The following is a 22,628-nucleotide window of genomic DNA, read 5'->3' as shown; positions in this document are numbered from 1 at the left end:
TTCCTGGAATGATCCAGAAGGAATTCCACATCTGGTATCTGTGTTGGCTAATTATTATTGCAAGTGACACCAAATAAATTCTACCTGAATCATCTCTTACCCTCATTCCTTTTTCTACTCAGCGACCAATTTCAGCCCAATTTTTATTTGAGAAATAGGAGTCCATGGTAACAATCCTTTCCTGCCATCTTACTCCCTGCTAGGCGTCCCACTAGGTGATTTATGTATGCTATCTCATTTAATCCTCCCAAAAATCCTGAAGTATTATTATCCCTCCTTCATAAATGATGAAATCGAGCCTGGGTGGCTCAGTCAGTTGAGTGTCAGACTTTAGCTCAGGTCATGATCTTGTAGTTCGGGAGTCTGAGCCCCACATTGGGCTCTGTGCTGACGGCTCAGAGCCTGGAACCTGCTTCGGATTCTGTGTTTCCCTCTCTCTCTCTCTCTCTCTCAAAAATAAATAAAAAGCCTTAAAAATTTTTTAATAAATAAATAAATATAAATAAAAAATAAATAAGTGATGAAATCGAGGTTCACAGAAATAACTTCCAAGATCATAGCTAATAAGCGGTAGAGCGGGAATGTGAGTCCAGGTCTCTCCGACTCGAAAGGCCAGGCTCCTGCACATGATGAAGCCACATTAATCTCATCAGGAGTTCTCAACTATGACTAAGAGGTAGTACTACATCGTGGTGAGGAACACGGGCTCCGACAGAAAACAGGCTGCCTGGTTCAGTCTGTCTGAACCCCAACTGTGCCTCCTACTAGCTGGAAGTTCCTTAACTTCTTTATGTTTCGGTCCCTCTGCCATGAAGAGTGAATAATAATTGTTATCTGCTTCATAAGGTTGTCTGAGGATTAAATAAGATATACGGAAAGCCCTTAGAATCATGTAGTGAGCACACGACAAAGGTTAGCTGCTAATAACGTGCTGTCGATGATGATGACAGCAGTGGTGGTGGTTTTAAGAATCAGCCTCTCTTCTTGACTTTGGGTTCCTCCCAAGCCTAGACCCACCGTCCTATCTAACCTTTCACCCTTCACAGGTCAATAAAAATCTTATTCTCCTAACCAGGCTCTCTTCTCCTTTATTCCACTAGAGTCTTCTCGGGGTATAACTTCAGTAATTTCACTTCCACCCACCCAAAACCTGTCCATTCCTTCAAGGCCCTTCCAGATCCCACCCCTCCAGGATGTCTTCGCCAAACACCGAGGTCCTGCTGGCCTCCTTCCAGACCATTTGCACCACATAATGCTGGCACTTAGAACATCACCATCAGTCAGCAACACACTGTGAATATTGAATCATATCCCATCTTGAAACATTCATTAAATATTTCAGCTTTGTTCTCCTTATCCCCGCAACTTGGTTGCAAGCTCCTTAAAGATTATACAGGAGAGGGGAGTCCGGGTGGCTCAGTCAGATAAGCGGCTGACTTTGGCTCAGGTCATGATCTCATGGTTTGTGGGTTCGAGCCCCGCATCAGGCTCTGTGCTGACAGCCTGGAGCCTGCTTTGGATTCTGTGTCTACCTCTCTCTCTCTGCCTCTACTCCACTCATGCACGCTCTCTCTCTGTCTCTTTCTCTCTCTCAAAATAAATAAACATTGAAAAATTTTTTAAAAAAAAGATTATATGGGAGATACTTCTATATTCTCTGCAGCCCAGGACACAGAGTTAGTATACACACGCATACACACAGACACAGATATAAAATAGGTATATCCTCTGATGGGAGAATCCTAAAGTTATTGGCTTATATTATTTTAAGGCATTTAAAAAATAATTATTTGAGATAATTAAGTTATCTCCAACAGCGAAAATGAACTAAAAAAAAAGTCTAAAAAATACAGTCCATCGACATCCTCAAAAACACCAGACCATGTATTTTATCTCAAAGATTAGAGCACTATCACTCTTAATGCCAAGCTGCCTTACTACCAGCTTGTTAATATGCAGGCTTCCAAATGCAATTAAAATTATTCAGATTAAAAACCTTCAACACTATTAATCCAGTGAGCTTCTAAGGGATCCACAAAGACTTAGGAGACATCATTCAGCTTATGTAGTCACGACACAAATGTCCAGCTACAGGTTGTATAATTCAAGTCTGCCCGCCATCTGGAAATGGGCTGGAAATTGAGAATAATTTTAAGGAGACACTCAGAACTTGTTTAAGCTGAAGGACATTGGAATCTCGCTCTAACTCGAGATCAGCAGCGTGGCAAATACAGCAGCCTAGGATTTAAGAGCTCACTGTTGTAGGCGAAGCCCCAGGAACATGAGGCTCAGGCATAGAATGAACTGGTGATACAGTTACAGGTTTTCTCATGGATTGTACAGGACATAAGAACTGACCATGAACGACCCAAACATGAATACCATCCTACACAGCTCACTTATTATTAAAACCCAGCCCTTCCAGTACATTTGCAGACTAAAGCTGTGACTTCTGCATTCCTTCCCATCCACCTGACACATGAAATGCACTCTTGAAGAGGGATACCTTTTCTCTCTAGGCAGCAACCTTAACAATCGCAGTATAAAAGTATGGGGAGGGGCGCCTGGGTGGCTCAGTGGGTTGAGTATCAAACTCTTGATTTTATGGGTTGGGTTCCATGCCGAGTGTAGAGCATGCTTGAAATTCTCTCTCTCCCGTTGCCCCTGTCCCCCACTTGAGTGTGCACTCTCTCTCTCTCTCTTAAAAAAATTTTTTTAATAAAAAATAAAAGTAGGGGGATGCTAAAAACCACCTCAGGTCCATGCCAGGAAGATACTTCCTCAAACTGCCCAGGGAAAACCTCTCCATTATGGACTCATTCTGCTCAAAATGGAAGCCAACCCCAAAAACGTATCCCACACATAGAAAATGGTATTCCCTCTACATGTAACCCAAATTGATGGGTTACAAGGCCATGATAATTTCAGACAGTGCTCTCCTTTAAACACCCCAATCCAAGGTAACCTCAAGAACCACCTCAGGCCCCAAATCAGAACTAAATCTCATTCCCCCAATTCCAATATAAACCACTGTCCTCCAAATGCAGGAAGTGGGAATAGTGGGTTACAGAAAGCAGGCTTTCACAGTCAGTGCCCATCTCCCCTCATCTGTGGCCTTGGCTTCACTATCCCACCAGGATTCTCATTCTCAGCAGTGCTGGTGAGGCTGGCATAGAATATATATTGAACCACAGCTAGCAGGAGTGAAATTTTTTTTGGAAAGCTGTTTGAAAGATAGATAGATAGATAAATAGATAGACTTAAAAATATCCCTACACTTTGCCCCAAATAATTACAACATGAGCCTGTAACATAACATGGAAAACGTTATAGGCAAAAAGATGTTTACCACAGAAAAACCCAACCACCCAAATATCCAACAGGGGAATGTCTATATACACTTAAGAAAATATTATGCAGCCAGTATATATGTTTGTAAAATAATGTTAAGTAAAAAAGACAGACTTCAAAATTGAACATTTTAGTACAACTAAAACTAGGAAGAAAGAGAAAACTAGTGTATGTGTAGAAAAAAGCAGTCGACTTCGCAGAGTGGAACCACACGGGGTTTCTCCTACTTTGCTCCACGGCCCTAGAAGACGCACGTCTTACGCGTTTGACAAACGAACCGGTTCAGGTTCATGGTACATCCCGGTATGCTGGGAGCACTAGCGCTCCAAAAGAAGCCGCTTTCCCACTCCAGGAGAGACGACCATCTCTCCTGGGGTCGCTGGGGCACCCCCCCCCCGGGCACCCCCCCCCCCACCCCCCCAGATCGGGAGCAGTCTCCACGCAGGGGACAGAAGCTGCGGATGGCGCGGCTCCGAGGACTCGGCGCGAGCGAGCTGGCGGCGCTCACACCTCCCCGGGCGCGTTCGCAGGAAGATCGCACGCGCGCCGCGCCCTGGCCGGGGGCGCTTTCTGCCCACAACCCCCAAAGCTCGGCGCGTCTGAGAGAAGGCGGCAGGCAGCCGGCCGCGGTGGTCTCCGTGGAGGGGACGCAGGGTCCGGGCGCAGGTGACACGCGAAGCACGGGGAGCCTCCCCTTGGACCGGCTCGCTGAGATTTTTCAGGCTTCTAGTTTGGTTTTCTTGGTGGTGGTGGTTTTCAAAGTAGGCTCCACACCCGAGGTGAAGTTTGAACTCAGGATCCTGAGATCAAGAGCCGCTTGCTCTACGGACTGAGCCAGCCAGGCGCCCCTCTCAAGCTTCTTGTTTGTAAACACACACAAGGATTAAATTATTCGGAGGGTTCAGCAGAAACAACCAGGATTAAGGAGAGGAAAGCTGATCGATCCATAACGATCCAAGTTCTGCTACCTCTGCCGCCCTCCGCCCCTGGCCGCGGGGTGTCGGGATGAATTCAGCCTCAGTGCTGCCCCTACCGCAGGGTCCCGGGCATCGCTATGGGGCGCAGGGAGGAGGGGTCCCCAAAGTCCCCCAGGTAGAAACCATGTCCGCCTTAAAATCGGGATTCTGCATTATCAGTCCTCTAACGCTGGAGGAAGAAGAGCCTCTTATTCAGGCCCTCAAATACCCACGTTTGTCCCCCCAGAACTTGAGGCGGGGAGACCTGATTTTAAGCCTGCGGAATTCCTGGGGGGCTGCCAGCCTCAGCGCCTCGGGGCCAGCTAACCCTTCCCGACCTTCAGACCCCACCCTAAAGGGATACAGGGCTCTCTGTTTTAAAAACTTAAGGAAGAACTTCGTTTGTAATATGAATAAACCCACCAGATTGGATCTGTGCTGTAAATTAACATTGTAAGACTTACCTTTTCCAAAAGAGAGACTTAAAAAGGAGTGTTACTTAGAAGTACTGTTAATAAACGTGTTTAAATGTTTTTAACAAATGAAGTCACTACTGCTATTAAATTTTATTTTTTTAATATTTATTTGAGAGAGAGAGAGAGAGAGAGAGAGAGAGCATGCCCGTGGGTCAGAGAGAGAGGAGAGAGAGAATTCCAAGCAGGCTTAGCACTGTCAGCGCAGATCCCCACACGGGGCTAGAACCCACCCAACCCTGAGATCCTGACCTGAGCCAAAATCAGGGGTCCAATGCTTCACGGACTGAGCAATCCATGCTCCCCTAAATTAATCGTTTCAAATCCTAGAGAGATGTGTTTGTTAAACACACACACAGCAGGAGTGCCTGGGTGGCTCAGCTGGTTGAATGTTGGACTCTTAGTTTCAGCTCAGGTCATGATCCCAGGGTTGTGAGATGGAGCCCCAGGTCGGCTCCCTGATGAGAGTGGCACCTGCTTAAGATTCTCTTTTTCTCCCTCTGCCCCTCCCCTGTGCTCTGCTAAAACTCTCTTTCTCTCTCTCTCACAATAAAAAATCAATAAAAATTAAAAACACACACCATGATACTACACACACACTGTTGTAGGCACTATACAAATATTAACTAAATCATTTCTATGAAGTAGGTACTATGGTTATCCCCATTTCACAGAGAAGGTAACTGAGGCACAGGAAGTTCTTTAGAACTTGCCCAAGGTTTACACAGCTGGTAAGCGGCGAGTGACAAAGCTGGGATTCAAACCGTGGCAAAGGGGTTCTCATATCCTCTCGTGAAACTATTGTTAAGTTTCACAGTGAAACTCATACCCTCATAATTTACTGCTAACTTTGTAAATGGGTACAACTTTATTGTAAAGCAATATGGTAAATATATCAAGAGTAATAAAAATATTCATGCCCTTTGACCTACTAATCCCATTCCTGGGAAATATTCCAAAGCTGCGTGCATGCAGATATATCCATTACTGTAGTATTGGAAATCATGATTGTCCATCGGTTGGTGAATAATTAGATATATTCTGGTAGATCAGCTCAGTGGAATATCAAGCAGTCATGGACAATTAAATTATGAAATGATGCAGCTGCAAATATATATATATATATATATATATATATATATATATATATATATATATTTACAACGTAATGTTAAAAAAAAAAGAATATAAAGTTGCATGTTTCAAATTATGTGCACATGACCCAACAAAAAAAAAGAACGAAGACAAACTAGGCAAATTATGGAGTCTAACGAAGAGATTACTGATGATTATTCTTTCTTTCAAAATTTCCCTTTAGTCAACTACACTTCAATTTAAAATAAAAAATAAAATAAAGTTACCCATCAGCTTGTTACGGTAGTGCTGTTATAAATCAGACCTGGAGAAAGGGAAGCATGTCAAAGTATTTATGAGAGTAAGCTACATTTTCACAAACCAGAGCATTCAGAAGAAAATGGGCAACAGGGATGGTTCGATTCTATACAAATATTCACGGAGGGGGCTCCCACCTGCCAGGGAAGGAGCAGGCTCCTGCTGGCAGCTGGAATTAGCACCGCTCTCAGCCGCTGTGTTAGCGAACTCCAGCTGAGAGGAACTCGGTGAGGATTCCAGGCCTAACCTCAATCCCACAAATCATGGTAACAGTGAAAGAAGCAAAGCCAGAGGCTTTTCACACACAAGCACCGATCTAAAGAAACAGAATCTGGTCGTGAGAAATTGAGGTTCAGATCTCCTCTCAGAGGACAATTTAAGAACGTGCCACACATTCTTCACTCCCTCATCTACCTGTGCCAGGTACCACCCAGCAGTGCCTGAGAAAGAGACAAGCGTGATCCTGACCATTTCTTGGATCCACCCGGAAACTCCAAGGCGTGAAACACCTTTGGACCCCCTAAGGGGTCAAGTTGAAGCAAGGAAAAAACAAGACAAAAATGTTCTCTTTAACGGAAACAACCAACCAAGGTGAAACTAAAAGGTTTCAAAGAGATGAATCGTTAGATTCACTAAGGAACAGAGTTGAATGGAGATAAAAACCAAGACAAAAGTACCTGAATAACTAATAAGGGTGAAATTGAATGGTTTCAGAGGGATGGCCTATTATTTTGAATTCAACAACTCTATCAGGGGTCTGTCCATGCTCCAGGTCCCACACAGGTGCCTCCTCCAGAAGCCAGGAGAACGTCCTTGAGTCACTATGCTTAAGGACCGTGGCAACGCATAGCTTTCCCCACCCCTACCCTTACCATGTTTTACTAACTGGACATAGCCCAAAACTCTCAATCTAGCTAGGAGAGCCAATCCCTTAAAATTTACTGTAACTAAGTGAAAGTACAAAGTCTTCAGAATTGAAAACCTCCTAAGCCCAAAAGTATTGTCATTTAACCCAAAGTTTTATTGAAAAGATCATTATAGCAAGTAAATGGTTTGTTGAACTGCAGACAAAAACCCATAGGAGACTTTTCAGACAGATGGTGGTGGCCTATAAACACATCATACTTCATTTCGACTGCTCTTAACAGAAAATGCGATATATGGAAGGTGCCTATTGCTTAATTACCATTCCCAGCCCCCCTAACTACCCCTCTGCCCCTTCACACACACACCCCTTCCCTGTTCTCCCCTCTCACACTTTATCTGGAAACATTTTCATAGTTCTCCAGCCATAAACAACCTCACCATCAGCGGATTAGCAAAAGTAATTGGCATTTTAAATTAATCTTCTGCTTATCCTCAACAATGGCTTTGCTGTCATACCAAAAAAACAGAAGGAAGTTCTTCCTCTGCTTAAAAATGACACCTTAAAAGGGTTCAGGACACCACGAGCTGAATATACATTCACGTAAAAGTGCAAAGAAAAATGACATCAGCAGAAACAAACTGTCAATATTTTTTCACCCAAAATGACCGTCCTAAAAACAAACAAACAAACAAAACAAAACAAGGGCCAAGAGTGATCATGATAAATAGGCTTTTTAAAAAAAGTGTTTTACTCAAAAAGCGTCCACAGGGAAAGGCCCTAGGAAGAAGTTCAAAAAAGAGCTTTTGTCAGTCCCTGCCTTCAAGTGAAACTTTAGGCCAAAGAATCTTAAGAGTTAGGATCAACTCGGCCCCTCTGCCCCCCTCCCTTCACAGTCCTCAAAGAGCAGACATTAAAACGATTTCAAAGCGGGAATTTAAGAGGGTTTCTGAAAGTTTTCCCCAGCACTCCCATCACTCATCGGGAACTCTCTGGACAGGAATGACACTTGCTAAGTTTTTTCCCCTCTCCCTCCCTCCACCTGTTGTCCCAAGTCTCCCTGGTAAGCCAGGGCCATTCGCACTTTCTGCCTGAATGACACAGTCTTCTCTGCAATCCCGTGTCTCCTCTTCCACCCAAGTGGCTGCTCCTAAATTGGAGCCCCTGGAAAAATACGTACCAATTAGGGGTTACTTGATATCTACACATCACAGAATGGCCATTAGGTTGGCGGGTTGGTTGGTTTTCTTTTTTTCTCGTATTATGATGATGATGATTATTTCAGTATAATGACTAACGCCTCCTTAACCGTCCAGATATAAGTGAAGCTGGGATGGGTGAAGACACACAAACTAAGATAGCAGAGTTATCCCCCTCTGGGCCTTCCACTGTAGGTAGACCCAAATTCCAGGCGGGATGCTTAGCATAAGTAAGTAATTGAGTTAAGGGAGATCTAAAGAAAGACTTCACGTTCACATTCATATGCTAAACTCAGTTAAAAATAGACTCAAGAAGGGCCTGACTTCACTTTTAATTTTAGCCCGGTGATGAACATGCCCTAAAGACAGAAAGTCACCAGGCATTTTCCTGAGTGCAATGATCTTCATATTTTTATAAAAAGGAAATGCAGCATGTTCTATTAATAAAAGTGCTGTAGCCTCAGTTAAATCCAGACAGTTCGTAAATCAGGGCTCCCTCTGGCTGAGCTTCCCTGGGCCAGCAGCTCAGTCACACCCAAGCCCCCAGCAAGTGGACAGGTCACACGCAGTGGGGGAAAGTGAGCTGGACACCAGGGATCAAAGACCACAAGGTGTGACTCCTAAATACTTCCCAGGTGACCAAGCAGTTCAACCAAGTGCATTTGCCAGGAACTCTTCAAAGGTTTGCGAAAAGAACCACATTTGCCAGGACTGAGCCCTGTGTGTCACAAGACTTAGATTTAGTGAGGAAAGGGGAGCAGGTTAGCGTTAAGGGGTAAATGGGGTAGAAGGGAAAGAAAATGTGGTGCTTCCTTCAGAAAGGACAAGCAATGTCACCTTTTCCTCCCAATCTCAAAGATGGCAAAGCTGAAGTTGGCCTCCAGCTGTCTGGCTGCACTTTTCTATGGACCCACCTACGAAGGATCTTCTCCAGCTACCTTTGGCTATCAAGCCACATAACAAACTCAAACATGGCCAGCTGGGAAAATTACCACCCTTAGAGCCCTGATCGTCCTCACTGAGACTAAATGGTAACTCCAAATGTAAGTAAGGCTGCCCTAGGTCCTGGAGAAAATGCTGGAGAATGTTCTAGGGCTGGAAAAGCAAGACAGGGGTATCCAGACCATAAGACATTCCAAATACACAATCCCCAACGCAGCTTCGGGATTCTCAGGATCCTGGTGAACTAATTATGCTTCTGCTTTCTAATTTCTATGCTTCTAAATTAACATTTAAGAGCTTATGTGATCCTCCCCCAGACTAGATGAGGTAAAGAAACCGAGGCACAGAACAGTAAACTCCGTTAGTGACAGGCCAAGCTACTTAAACCCAGGTCTCTCTGAATACAAAACCCGGGGTGGGGGGATGGACAGGAAAAGCCCAACAAGGTTTAGGTGGGACGTGTGCAATCTTTCTACCCTCTCTTCTTTCACCCAGGGAAGTTCCCTCCTTCCAAGGAAGACTAACTCTGATGTTTTGGTTTTGACTTGGTTCTTATTTTGTTGTTGCCCCCATTTCCCCATGTTTCTATTATGGCTGCTTGTAAAACCCTATACACTCTCAATCTCAACAATCCCACAATAGTCTAAGCCACAGAGGGACAGAAATTCTACAGAGTCAGATGTTAAGACCTTGAGCTTTGGGACCAGACATATGTGAATTACCATCCTAGCCCTTCCAATCGCTAGCTGTGTGATTTCAAGAGCATACTCCACAGTCCAAAGTTAAACTCAGGAACAGCTGGAATCAGGACTGGCCAACTGACTGAGCTGGTGGGCTTTTTTTTTTTTTTTTCCTTTTATTATGGACATGTTCTAACTATACAAAGGTAGAGGAACAGGATAATGAAACCTCCTTTACCTATCACCCAGCTTCAACAATTTTAACTGTTGGTCAATCTTGTTTACTCTCTACCCTACCCATTCTCACCCTCTACACTATTGTTTCAAAGCCAATCCCAGAGTCATTATTTCATCTATAAATACTTGAGTATATACCTCTGAACTACAATAACTTTTTATTCTTAACATAATCACAGTATCATTACCAGAGCCATAAATAAATAAATAAATAAATAAATAAATAAATAAATAAATCATTCTTTAGTCTCAATATTTCGTATGTTCAAGTGTCCTAAGTAATCTAATCATTTTCTTGTTTTTTTGAGCTAGGATCCAAATAAAGATTATAGATTAAAAATTACAGACTGGATTATAGACTGGATAAGTATTTTTAATCTGTTTTAATCTATAGAGAACCCCTCCTGCTGATATATCCTTGCAATTTACTTGTTGGAAAAAAAAAGGGGGGGGTCTTCAGGCCTGAAGGATGTCCCACACTCACAACTGGTTGATTTTTATCTCCATAGTACTGTTTTGACATGTTCCTCTGTCCCCTGTATTTTCTACAGAAAACTAGTATTCTGTATTCTACAGAATACTACAGAAAACTAGTAGTTAGACCTTGAGCCTGGCACAGATGAATTCAGGTTTTACCTTTGACAGTGCTGTTTACTTCCTGCTGCATTACCTCGGTGGGTACATGATACCTGAAGTCTTTCTCTTCTGTCACATTAAAAATGATCAGTGGGGGGGCGCCTGGGTGGCGCAGTCGGTTAAGCGTCCGACTTCAGCCAGGTCACGATCTCGCGGTCCGTGAGTTCGAGCCCCGCGTCGGGCTCTGGGCTGATGGCTCAGAGCCTGGAGCCTGTTTCCGATTCTGTGTCTCCCTCTCTCTCTGCCCCTCCCCCGTTCATGCTCTGTCTCTCTCTATCTCAAAAATAAATAAACGTTAAAAAAAAAAATTTTTTTTAAATAAAAAATAAAAAAATAAAAATAAAAATGATCAGTGGGTTTGAATGCATCAACCCAATCCATCCCATATAAAGTTTCCCACCAGCTTCGCCTGATGTTTTAGCAGGAACTTACTAACCGTGTTGTCTAAACGCATTATTCACTAGAGGATGCAAAATGATGATGGTCCAATTCTATAATTCCTTCTGTGTTTATTAGATAGTATTCTCCTACAAAAAAGAAAATTTCCTCATCAACAGTTTGGATACCCTAAGGTAATCAATAAGAAAGGTCTGATTCTTTCCCTTTCTTGACCAGTTCTCAGAATGAGTTGGTTCCCCAACCTAGTGAGGACCATTGAATTTTTAACTAGGAATGTGACACATTGTAATATATGTAATGTATATCCATCCACTATACTTACACTCCTTAATGCTCAAACTGTTCCATATTTGGGCACTGGGAGGCCATTTAACTTGGCTCTCGAGTCCTCCAGACAGGACACAAGTGGTCTTTGAAGCTTCTTTGCTTGCTGATACAAGATATTCCAACACATCTTGTACATTTACTGTCCCAGACCTGGAATCAGCCATTTTTTTCTGAGGATCAAAGTTCTCTTTAGCGGGAAGTTGTACTTAGAGGCCACAATCTGGATGTCATGGGTGCTTATTGCTACTAAACTGGCCATTATTTCTAGGCATTTCAGTGGACAAAGTTAGGAAATACTTTTTTATTTGTTAAAGAGAAAATATATCAGGAATTCACACTGACATTTCCAATTCAAATTTAGGATTACAGGATTTTTACTTAACATCTTTAAATATGAAACTGTTCTTTTTTTATATACTGGAAACATTGGTTTCTGTTGGCTTTAACACAATTACTTACTATATATGTATAAAATATTTTATATATAATTGTTTCATAATAGTAATACCAATATCATTACTAACAATATTACTGAAAATGGTTTAAGATTTACTTGGGAGTTTATTTTGAACTTAAGATACATTCCACCAGAGGGGCGCCTGGGTGGCTCAGTCAGTTAAGCGTCCAACTTCAGTTCAGGTCATGATCTCATGGTTTGTGGGTTTGAGTCCCACCTCAGGCTCTGTGCTGACAGCTCAGAGCCTGGAGCCTGCTTTAGATTCTGTGTCTCCCTCTCTCTCGGCCTCTCCTCTGCTCATGCTGTGTGTCTCTCTCTCTCAAAAACAAACATTAAAAAAAAAAGGTACATTCCACTACAAATGTATAATCAAATTACTGTGTTTTAAAGTTATGTGAAATTAATTTTCTGTGTAGGTGTGTGTGTATTTTTTTAATATATTTTTTTCCTATTCTCCCTTTTCTTACACAAATGGGAGCAACTATTTGCATTTTCTATACCCTGTTTTTTTTCCCCTTGACATATCCCTGATTTCTTTATTTTTTTAAATATTTATTTATTTTTGGGAGAGAGTAAGTGGGGGGCAGAGAGAGAGGGAGACAGAGAATCCAAAACAGGCTCTGCGTGGTCAGCACAGAGCTCGACGTGGGGCTCGAAGTCACAAACCACGTGATCATGACCTGAGCCGAAATCAAGGGTCGGATGCTCAACCGACTCAGACGCCCAGGCGTCCCTCTGAGATTTCTTCTAACGGCACACAGAGATAGTCCTCATTGTATGGGAGGACGCAGCCAAATGTACTCACTAATCCCCTATTGCTGGATATGTGTTCGTCCTAGTCTTTTGGGCCCCTACTGCAAGGGACTGAGCGAGACCTAGCCCTTCCTGTTCTTCGTCCAGCATCAAGATCCCACCAAATGCACAGCTTGGGTCTCTGCCAAAGAGAGTCCAACGAGACCAGCCACTGTCAGAGCCAGCCTGTCATACAAGTACTGAGTCACTGATGCCTGGGGCCAAGAGGAGCGGCCCAGTTCCGCACCTTCTTTTACTTCCAAGAATGACACAGGACCAGAGGCTATGATATTCCCATATCTTGCACTTTCATTACAGCCTCCTGCACCACCAAACACATAGAGCTCACAGCTTAGATGGGCTCAGAGAAGAAACAAATGCCACTATGTAAGTGTCTAAGTTTGACACTTTTACTAACAGTTCATGCAGTCCTTCAAACAAATATTCAGGGAGCTGCTTCTGGGTGCCAGGCCTTGCCCTTACGTTGGGGGGGGGGGGGGGCTGTAAATCACTGAATGAAACGCTGCTGCTCCTGGAGAGCTTATGTGACACGTGACACAGGCTGGGTGGGAGGAGACACACAGACAGTAAAAACACAGTAAGTGAAGTAAGTTATATCAGCTATTAAGAGAAAACGTGCTACGGTTGAAAACAAAGCAAAGTAAGGGAGATTGGACAGGGAGATGCAGAATGCAATTTTAATAGGGCGGCGGAGCAGAAATCATGGGCGTTAAGTTATGTTCTGGGCAACTCCTTTCTTTTTCCTTTTCCTTTTTTTTTTTTTTTTAATTAGTCAAAAAAACCCTTCATTTGTTTATTTAGCTTTCGGACTCTGTGATTGTGCCTTCAACACTTTCACAACGATTTTCTGCTCCTCAATAAGGAAAGCACGCTTGATCCTGTCACGGACACACTTAGCGCACATGGAACCACCACGGCCCTACTGACGTGTTTTTTTCATTTCATAAGAACCTTAGGCCTCACGGCACGAACTCCTTGGCCTGGGCACGCACCACATGCGGATTGATGCTGTCCCAACCTCCTTGGAAAGGTAAACAATGCCATTACCAGGGGCTCAGGGTGGCCTCGTTTTGTCTGAGGCTGTATTGTAGGACAGCTTACGACAGTGCGTCAAACGCTGGACCCTTCTGGAAGCCTCTTGACACCATCCCAGGAAGAGGAAAAAGAAAGCGTTTGTGAGTTCAAAGGCCAAATGGGCAACTCCTTTTTGCAGCTGCCACTGGTCAACTGCCCAATTATCATTGCCACCATTAAACTGTCATTATCACAAATGTCAAGGTAATAATAAAGTATCTTGGTGTCACAGCTGTCTTCAGTTATGTTGTTTTAGCAATTGATTGAAATAAACATAGTGTTTGCTTAGGACTTAAAAAAGACTAAACAAAACAAAACAAAACATTTTTGTTATCCAGAAATTTCTGTTGTTGAAAGCTTTGATGCAACAGGATTCAAGGGGTATTCTGAGTGGTCATTTCCACCCTCTCTATTTGGATCGAAGATGAAAAAATCCAGCCTGGAAACTGCCTGTACCTTGAAAGGCACGATCGGGTCCCTGGCTGGAGAGGAAGCCTGGTTCCATTATGATGCACGTGTATTCAGCACTTTATTCTCCTCAAAGCGTGTTCCTGTGTCATCTCACTGATGGTTATAACAAACCCCACATCCTATAACAAGCCTACACCCTGACCCCGTTTAACAAAGGTGGGACCTAAGAGACTCAGCGCCCTATCTCTGCTAACACAGTGACGTGAAGGTACGGCCAGACCACAGCTTGGGTTTCTTATACTTCCTGGGTCTGTTCCCCAACACCCCCCCCCCCACCCCTTACACCACCTCTCCAAACATAAAGGCAGGCTGTTTGTGTTCCTCCAGCCTTTTCAGACAGGCAGGCAGAATAACGCATACGTTGGAGAAAACCAAACTTCGCTCCCACATCAATTTACACCCATGAGACCCTTCTGAGTGGGTTTTTTCATCACAAAGTCCATTAGATCTATACTTAGGTGGCTGTCAACTTGCTCCTTCTGTCATATTCAACAAACTATGTGCCAGGGACCCTGTCAGATGCTAGGGACACCAAGATGAAAGACACTGGCCCCAACCTAAAGGACTTCGTGGAGTCTTCAGGGGTGGACCAACAAGAGGCAAGCATGGAGTGAACACTACTTTGGGGGGCCACAAGGCCTCACAGGATAGAGGCACCCAGCCCATGTTCTTGTGTGGTGTCGGGGACAGTTCCCTATAAGACATGAGGTCTAAGCAGAATCCATAAACAGGAAAGGAATGTTTGAGTTGAGGAGAAAAGGTAGTGCAGGGAGACAGAGCAGGAGGCAGCTAGGGCCAGGCGTGGACAGTTAAGTGGGGGCTGTTCCAGAAAGAGCTGCTAAGCAGTCTGAATCTCAACCTACAGGCAACAAGATGCTACAGCAGGGCTTTGAGCAAACAGACAAGATTAAGGCTGAACTGGTGTGGAGAAGAGAAAGATCTGAGGACAGGCCCAGCTGGAGGCAGGGACAGAAGCTGGGAGGCCTGAATGAAGGCAGTGGCAGTCAGCTTAGAGGCGGGGAAAGATTCACCAGAAAGGGAGAAGGACGTACAAGTTGGAACAGGACAGAAGGCCTGGCTCTGAGCCGGCGGCCTCCGATCGTTGGTTAGGGACCCCTCAACGACTGGTAACTGCCTACCTGTTTCATGAGCTTGCTGGGATTAAATGGGACAAGTGAGGGGGGAAAAGGTGTCCTGTGAGCCCTAGAGCACAGCAGGAATACGGTGCCATTCACTCAACCCCCGCACTGTTACATCTGTAGACACCTCATCACTAGGAGACTTAAAATTACTCACAGGCACGTAAGTTTCCTCTGCTCACTAGAGAATTGAAGTAGATGATCTCTGGGTCCCTTCCAGCTTGAAGTTCTGCAGTTTTGTCATCTTATCCATCTTGTGTCCCAGTTTCCACGGTAATAATTATTTCTCCAATGAAAAATTACTGGACGAAGATTCATCAGTAGAAGAAAAAGAGAAACTAAGCTGATGAGTGACTGACCCTGAAAACTAAGATGAAAAAGTGTGTGTCCTTTTTTTGTTTGTTTGTTTACTTTTTATTTTTCTTAATCTTTATTTATTTTTGAGAGAGAGAGACAGAGAGACAGAGTACAAGCAAGCAGGGGAGGAACAGAGAGGGAGGGAGACACAGAATCCGAAGCAGGCTCCAGGCTCCGAGCTGTCAGCACAGAGCCTGACGCGGGACCCAAACCCACGAACCGTGAGATCATGACCTACGCTGATGACGGACACTTAACTGAGCCACCCAGGCGCCCCTAATATTTACTTATTTTTGAGAGAGTACACGTGGGGGAGGGGCAGAAAGAGGTGACAGAGGATCCAAGAATCCAAAGCAGGCTCCACACTGACAGCAGAGAGCCCGATGCAGGGCTCAAACTCACAGACTGTGAGATCATAACCTGAGCTGAAGTCGGACACTGAACTGACTAAGCCACCCAGGTGCCCCTAACATGTGTGTTCTTTAAATGCCTTGAAGGGTTGGAGCACCTGGGTGGCTCAGGTTTGTGAGTTCAAGCCCCGTATCAGGCCCTGCACTGAGTCTGCTTGGGATTCTCCCTTTCTCTCTCTGCCCCTCCCTTGCTCATGCTCTCCCTCTCTCTCAAAATAAATAAAGAAATTTAAATAAATAAATACATAAACATCTTGAAGGGTCATATTTAACACGCTCTGTTCAAAGACCCAGTAATAAAAATTCAAAGGTATTTTCAACCAAAAGTGATTCTTATCATCTTTATCTTATCTTACTTGATTTTATCTTGTCATCTCCTAATAGGTTAAATTATCATTGACCAAATATTTACCCAAGAAAACTAAAAGATGTGTCCACATAAATACTTGTAAAGGGATATTCATACCAGCTTTATTTGTAAAAGCCAAAACCTGGAAACAACCTAAATATACATCAACAGGTGAACGGATAAACAATTTATGATATATCCATAAACTGGAATACCACTTGCCAATAAAAAGTTCCAAACTTTTGGTATGTGAAAAAAAAAAAGGGGGGGGGGGATGAACTTTAAAATCGTATGCTGAAAAACAAACCCACAGAATGGAAAAAAATATTTGCAAATCACGTATCTGACAAAGGTCTAGTAACCAGAATTTATGAAGGGCCCTCACAATTTCACACAAAAAAGATAAACAATGAAATTTTTAAATGGACAAAGGACTTAATAGACATTTCTCTAAAGGAGATATACAAATGGTTTTGTTGCACAAGAGAAGATACTCAACATCATTACTCATTAGGGAAATACAAACCCAAATCACAATGAGATACCACTTTATACCCACTAGAATGGCCATAATTTAAAAACAAACAAACAAAAAAAAAAGGAAAATAACAAGTGTTGGCAAGGCTGTGGAGAAATAAGAATACTCATTCATTGCTGGTGAGACTATAAAACGGTGCAGCCACTTAGGGAAACAGTTTGGAGGTTCCTCAACAAATTAAACACAGAATCACCGTATGACTCAGCAATTCCAATCCCAGATATATACCCAAAAGAATTAAAAAACGATGTCCAAGCAAAAACTGGTACATAAATGTTCACAGCAGCACTATTCACAATAGTCAAAAGGTAGAAAAAACCAGAAGCCACCAACCGATGTATGGATAAAAAGTTGTCTCTCCATATAATGGAATATTATTCAACAATAAAAAGGAATAAAGTACTAACACAGGCTACAACATGGGTTAACCTTAAAAAACATTATGTTAAGTGAAAGAAAGCCTGATTCAAAAGGCCATATATAGCATGTTTCCATTTATATAAAACATCCAGAAAAGGCAAATCCATAGAGACAGAAAACAGATTAGTGGTTGTCAGGCCTGGGGGAGGAAGGAATGGCGAATAACTGCTCACTGCACACAGGGTTTCCTTTTGGGATGATGCAAATGGTCTGGAGCTAGACAGTGGTAATGGTTGCACAACCTCGTGAATGTACCAAACACTAGTTAATTACACTTTAAAATAGCGAAAATGGGGGTGCCCAGCTGGATCAGTTGGTAGAGCATATGCCTCTTGATCTCAGGGTTGTGAGTCTTAGCCCCACGCTGAGCACAGAGATTAATTTTAGAAAATTAAACATTTTTTTTAAATTTTAAAAATTAAAAAAATTTTTAAATTTAAAAAATTAAAAAAATTAAAAATAAATAAATAAATTGGGGTGCCTGGGTGGATCAGTCAGTTAGGCAGCAGGCTCTTGGTTTCGGCTCAGGTCATGATCTCACAGGTTCGTGGGTTCAAACCCCGCGTCAGGCTCTACATCGGCAGTGTGGGGGCCTGCTTGGGATTCTCTGTCTCTGCCTCTGTCTCTGTCTCTGCCCCTCCCTCGTCTCTCCCTCCCTCCCTCTCTCAATAAATAAATAAACTTTCAAAAATAAATAAATAAATAATAAAAATGAGGGTGCCTGGGTGGCTCAGTCGGTTAAGCATCTGACTCTCCATTTTGGCTCAGGTCATGATCTCACAGTTCGCGAGTTCAAGCCCCACATCGGGCTCTGCGCTGACAGTGCGGAGTCTGCTTGGGATTCTCTCTCTCCACCCCTACCCCATTTGCTGTCTACCAAAATAAATAAATAAACTAAAAACATATACATAAATTTTAAAAATAAAATAGCTAAAACAGTAAATGCTATGTGTATTGTGTCACAATTTTAAAAAAATTTTCCCCAAAAATCATTATGTTGAGTGAAAGAAACCAGGCCAACAACAACAACAAAAACTATGATCCCATTTGTATAAAATTCTAGAAAAAGCAAAAACTCAGGTACCACGATGGAAAAGCAGATGGGTAGGTGCCTGAGAGGGGAGAGGGTTAAGAGAAAGAGCAGAAGATAAATTATAAAAGGCACGGGGGCGCCTGGGTGGTTCAGTCAGTTAAGTGTCCGACTTCAGCTCAGGTCATGATCTCACGATGTGCGGGTTCGAGCCCCACGTCAGGCTCTGTCCTGACAGCTCAAAGCCTGGAGCCTGCTTCAGATTCTGTGTCTCCCTCTCTCTGCCCCTCCCCCACTTGTGCTCTGTCTCTCCAAAATAAATAAATGTAAAAAAAAAATTTTTTTTTAAGGCATGAAGAAACTCACAGGGGTAATAAAAATGTTTACTGCCTTGATTATGTGATGGATGCTTTAAACATGTACAGCTTAGCGTACTTCAATTATACCTCTGTAAAACTGAAAAACAACCCAAAAGGTTTTAAAAATCATCACTTACAAAATAGACTTACTAAATTTTTATTTGAAACACCCTGAGGAACTCATTGTTTAAAGGATCTTTACTGTAAACCCTTTCACAGGTCAAAAGCAAACAATCCTGTCCTGATTTACTGACTCCATTAAAGTCTGGTTTTTACATACAACAGTGTCTTAAAGCGAAAGGACACCTGTAACAAAGTGTGCTAAGACCATTCATGAAGTGTGTCTGGAGCAGACTAAGGGAGCTTGGTGTTGCCACGTTTCAAGTCAGGAATTCTTGCTATTAATAGGAGCCTAGGATACTTTAATCATTGCGGAATCCTGGTTTTCTGAATTGGTTTAAAAATGCTGTGGTCAAACTTGGCAGACGCTCTCTTTGCAAATCAAACGATCGTATCTGTTATGATTTTAGCACATGCTGAGAGGATTATAAGTGTTTATATACTCTCTGTGAGCATCAAATTCAGGTCTTGCCTAACATGCGTAACAAGAAGAGTAAGGCAGCAAATCAAATGCCAGAGTCAGATTGGCTCATGGAATTTAAATTGGGATATGGATTTCACTTTAAACCAAAAGGCACACTCAAAGCTAGAAGAAGAAAGAAAGGAAAAAAGAAACAGGAAATAATGTTTTTAACTGGAATGTTTAGTTATTCTCAAATTCAATCAACCTACTTTCAGATGTATTTCAGCAATTTTTTCTATAATATTTTCCTTGCCAAGTGAGGAGTTTTTTTTTTTAATTTTTTTTTCAACGTTTATTTATTTTTGGGACAGAGAGAGATAAAGCATGAACGGGAGAGGGGCACAGAGAGAGGGAGACACAGAATCGGAAACAGGCTCCAGGCTCTGAGCCATCAGCCCAGAGCCTGACGCGGGGCTCTAACTCACGGACCGCGAGATCGTGACCTGGCTGAAGTCGGACGCTTAACCGACTGCGCCACCCAGGCGCCCCAGGAGTTTTTTATCAATTATTTTGAGGACAAAGATATTTACATAGAGATGATATGATCACATTAATTTATAAAACATTCTCTCATCCCAGCCTCACATTACTAGTTTTTTCATAAATATTATTATTTTTTAGCTTTGCTGAGTCCTTGTAAGTTTGTGACATGATTTCTTCATTTTTTTAAATGTTTATTTATTTTTAAGAGAGAGAGAGAGAGCAGGAGTGGGGGAGGGACAGAGAGAGAGAGAGAGGGAGACACAGGATCCAAAGCAGGCTCCAGGCTCCGAGCTGTCAGCACAGAGCCCGATGTGGGGCTCGAATTCATGAATCACAAGATCATGACCTGAGCTGAAGTCGGACGCTCAACCAACTGAGCCACCCAGGTGCCCCTGATTTCCTCATTTGTAAAATGAGGAGAATAACAGCACTTACCTCACAGGATTATTGTTGGATTTAATGATTAAATGCATGTAGCATACACAAGGTGCTTAGAGTAGTTGGTGGCACACAGGAAGCATCCAATGAATGTTAGTTGTTACTCACTTTATTATCGTTCCCTTTTATAGATGAGACCACTGAGGCTCAGGGAGAGTGGTGGCAAAGCTGAATCTAGAACACAGAGCAGGCTTGCTCTGGATTCTTTTCGCCACTCCACACCATGTTCCCCACCCATACATATTTTGTGCATGAAAATAAGAGCACCAATCTGGAAGAGGCAAAAATAGCGATGTAATTTAAATCTAAAACGCATGAACAAACTGGTAGGCACAGACCAGCTCCGGGACTCACCCAGTTTAGGCTCCAGGGCAAGTCATGAGTCACTTTTAAAGTCAGCTTCATATAGTGGTTTTGAAAAGGAAAATAAAAGGTTTCTGTAAAGGGCTGACTTAGCTTCAAGAGGATGCCTAAAAATGTCGTGTGAGCTAGCAAAACTTACATTAGCATCGATTCATGCCATGAGCATGAAGGGGGACTTATACTCTCTGTAAGAACATTAAAAAATACTGCAGCCCGTGACAAAATGCCTGCCGTGGAGGTTAAGTGGGAAGTGAATGGCCCCATCGGTGAAGTCAGGATGAGAAAAATCCAGTCTCCCGATAGTATCTAGGGGCCTGTACAACACACACATATTCGCAAGGCCTACTGATTTAAACCATTTACCCGAACTAATCCATTCTAACGTGAATTTATTTATCATTTCAGTCCCACATTTCATTGAAGGGGCTTTTAAAACATGGTGAAATTAAAAGATAAAACCACAGGAGCACCTGGCTGGTTCAGTCAGGAGAGCACGCGACTCCTGATCTTGGGGTCATGAGTTCAAGCCCCACGTTGGACACAGAGCTTACTTAAAAAAATAAAATATATTTAAAATTTTTTTTTAATATTCATTTATTTTTGAGAGACAGAAAGAGTCAGCATGAGCGGGAGAGGGCAGAGAGAGAGAGGGAGACCCAGAATAGGAAGCAGGCTCCAGGCTCTGAGCTGTCAACACAGAGCCCGACACGGGGCTCGAACTCACGAGCCGTGAGATCACAAAGAGAAAAAATGTCCTGTTACGATGGAGAGATCTGTCAGTGATGACGTTAACCAACAGACCAAACTTAGTGGAATACACAGCATCCACTGCAGATCCTTGCCAAAATGCTTAACCTGAATGGCCATGAGGAAATAATAACATATCCAGATCATGGCTCATTCTACAAGACAACATAGCCTGGTATCTTCGGTCATGAAGAACAGAAAAAGGTGGGTACAGTTGTTAAGTTAAAAGAGACCTCACAGGGGTGCCTGGGTGGCTCAGTAGGTAAAGCATCCAACTTCGACTTCAGCTCAGGTAGTGATCTCACGGTTCTCGAGTTCAAGCCCTGTGTTGGGCTCTGTGCTGACAGCTCAGAGCCTGGAGCCTGCTTCTGATTCTGTGTCTCCCTCTCTCTCTGCCCTTCCCCCATTGTGCTCGCTCGCTCTCTCTCTCAAAAATAAACGTTAGGGGCGCCTGGGTGGCTCAGTCGTTTGAGCGTCCGACTTCGGCTCAGGTCACGATCTCACGGTCCGTGAGTTCGAGCCCCGTGTTGGGCTCTGGGCTGATGGCTCAGAGCCTGGAGCCTGCTTCCGATTCTGTGTCTCCCTCTCTCTCTGACCCTCCCCCGTTCATGCTCTGTCTCTGTCTCAAAAATAAATAAACATTAAAAAAAAATTAAATAAAAAAAATAAACGTTAAAAAATAATAATAATAAAATAAAAGAAATAAAAGAGACATCATAAACAAATGCACTTGTGAATCTCAGCCAGGGGATTTTAAAAAGAGCTATAGGAGACATTTTTCTGAAAATGGGAAAAGCTAAAAACCTAGTGTTCATTAGGGAAAATTATTTAAGACTAATTTCCTTTGTTATGGTAACAGAACTACAGTTATGCAACTTACATACTTCAAGGACAAAAAACCCCAAAATGTGATGCCTGGCTTGTCTGGCAGAATGAAATAGAGCATGAGATGCTCTGGAGAGGCCAGTCTACGGCCATTTGCAGAAAACCCACGGGGGTGGGGGTTGGGGGTTGGACAGGGAGCAGAGAGAAGGTAACATACCTAAGGATGCTTTTCAAGTCCCCTTGGGGGATTGAGCAGACTAGTGCCAGTAGATAAATGGCTGTTTTATGAATGTTCTCCATTTCTCTCTTCTCCAT

General features: G+C 43.1%; 1 protein-coding gene and 1 pseudogene across 4 annotated transcripts in view; both read right to left on the bottom strand.

Moving 5' to 3' along the window:
* RBM20 (RNA binding motif protein 20) overlaps positions 1 to 22,628 on the bottom strand; it is a 193,224-nt gene that overhangs the window by 161,880 nt on the left and 8,716 nt on the right. Inside the window, exon 1 of one of the 4 annotated variants that reach the window (XM_019813807.3) lies at positions 8,218 to 10,929. The exons of the other annotated variants lie outside the window; for them this stretch is intronic. Within the exon in view, the coding sequence (XP_019669366.3) occupies positions 8,218 to 8,246 (29 nt within the window). The 5' untranslated portion in view covers positions 8,247 to 10,929. Of the gene's footprint in view, positions 1 to 8,217; positions 10,930 to 22,628 lie in introns of those variants that run through there. 4 annotated transcript variants of the gene reach the window in all.
* Positions 10,988 to 13,985, bottom strand: LOC101099330 (annotated as a pseudogene).

The sequence above is a fragment of the Felis catus genome, chromosome D2, assembly GCF_018350175.1.
Source record: "Felis catus isolate Fca126 chromosome D2, F.catus_Fca126_mat1.0, whole genome shotgun sequence".
NCBI classification, from domain to species: Eukaryota; Metazoa; Chordata; class Mammalia; order Carnivora; family Felidae; genus Felis; species Felis catus.
This window is presented reverse-complemented; position numbering and strand designations above follow the sequence as displayed.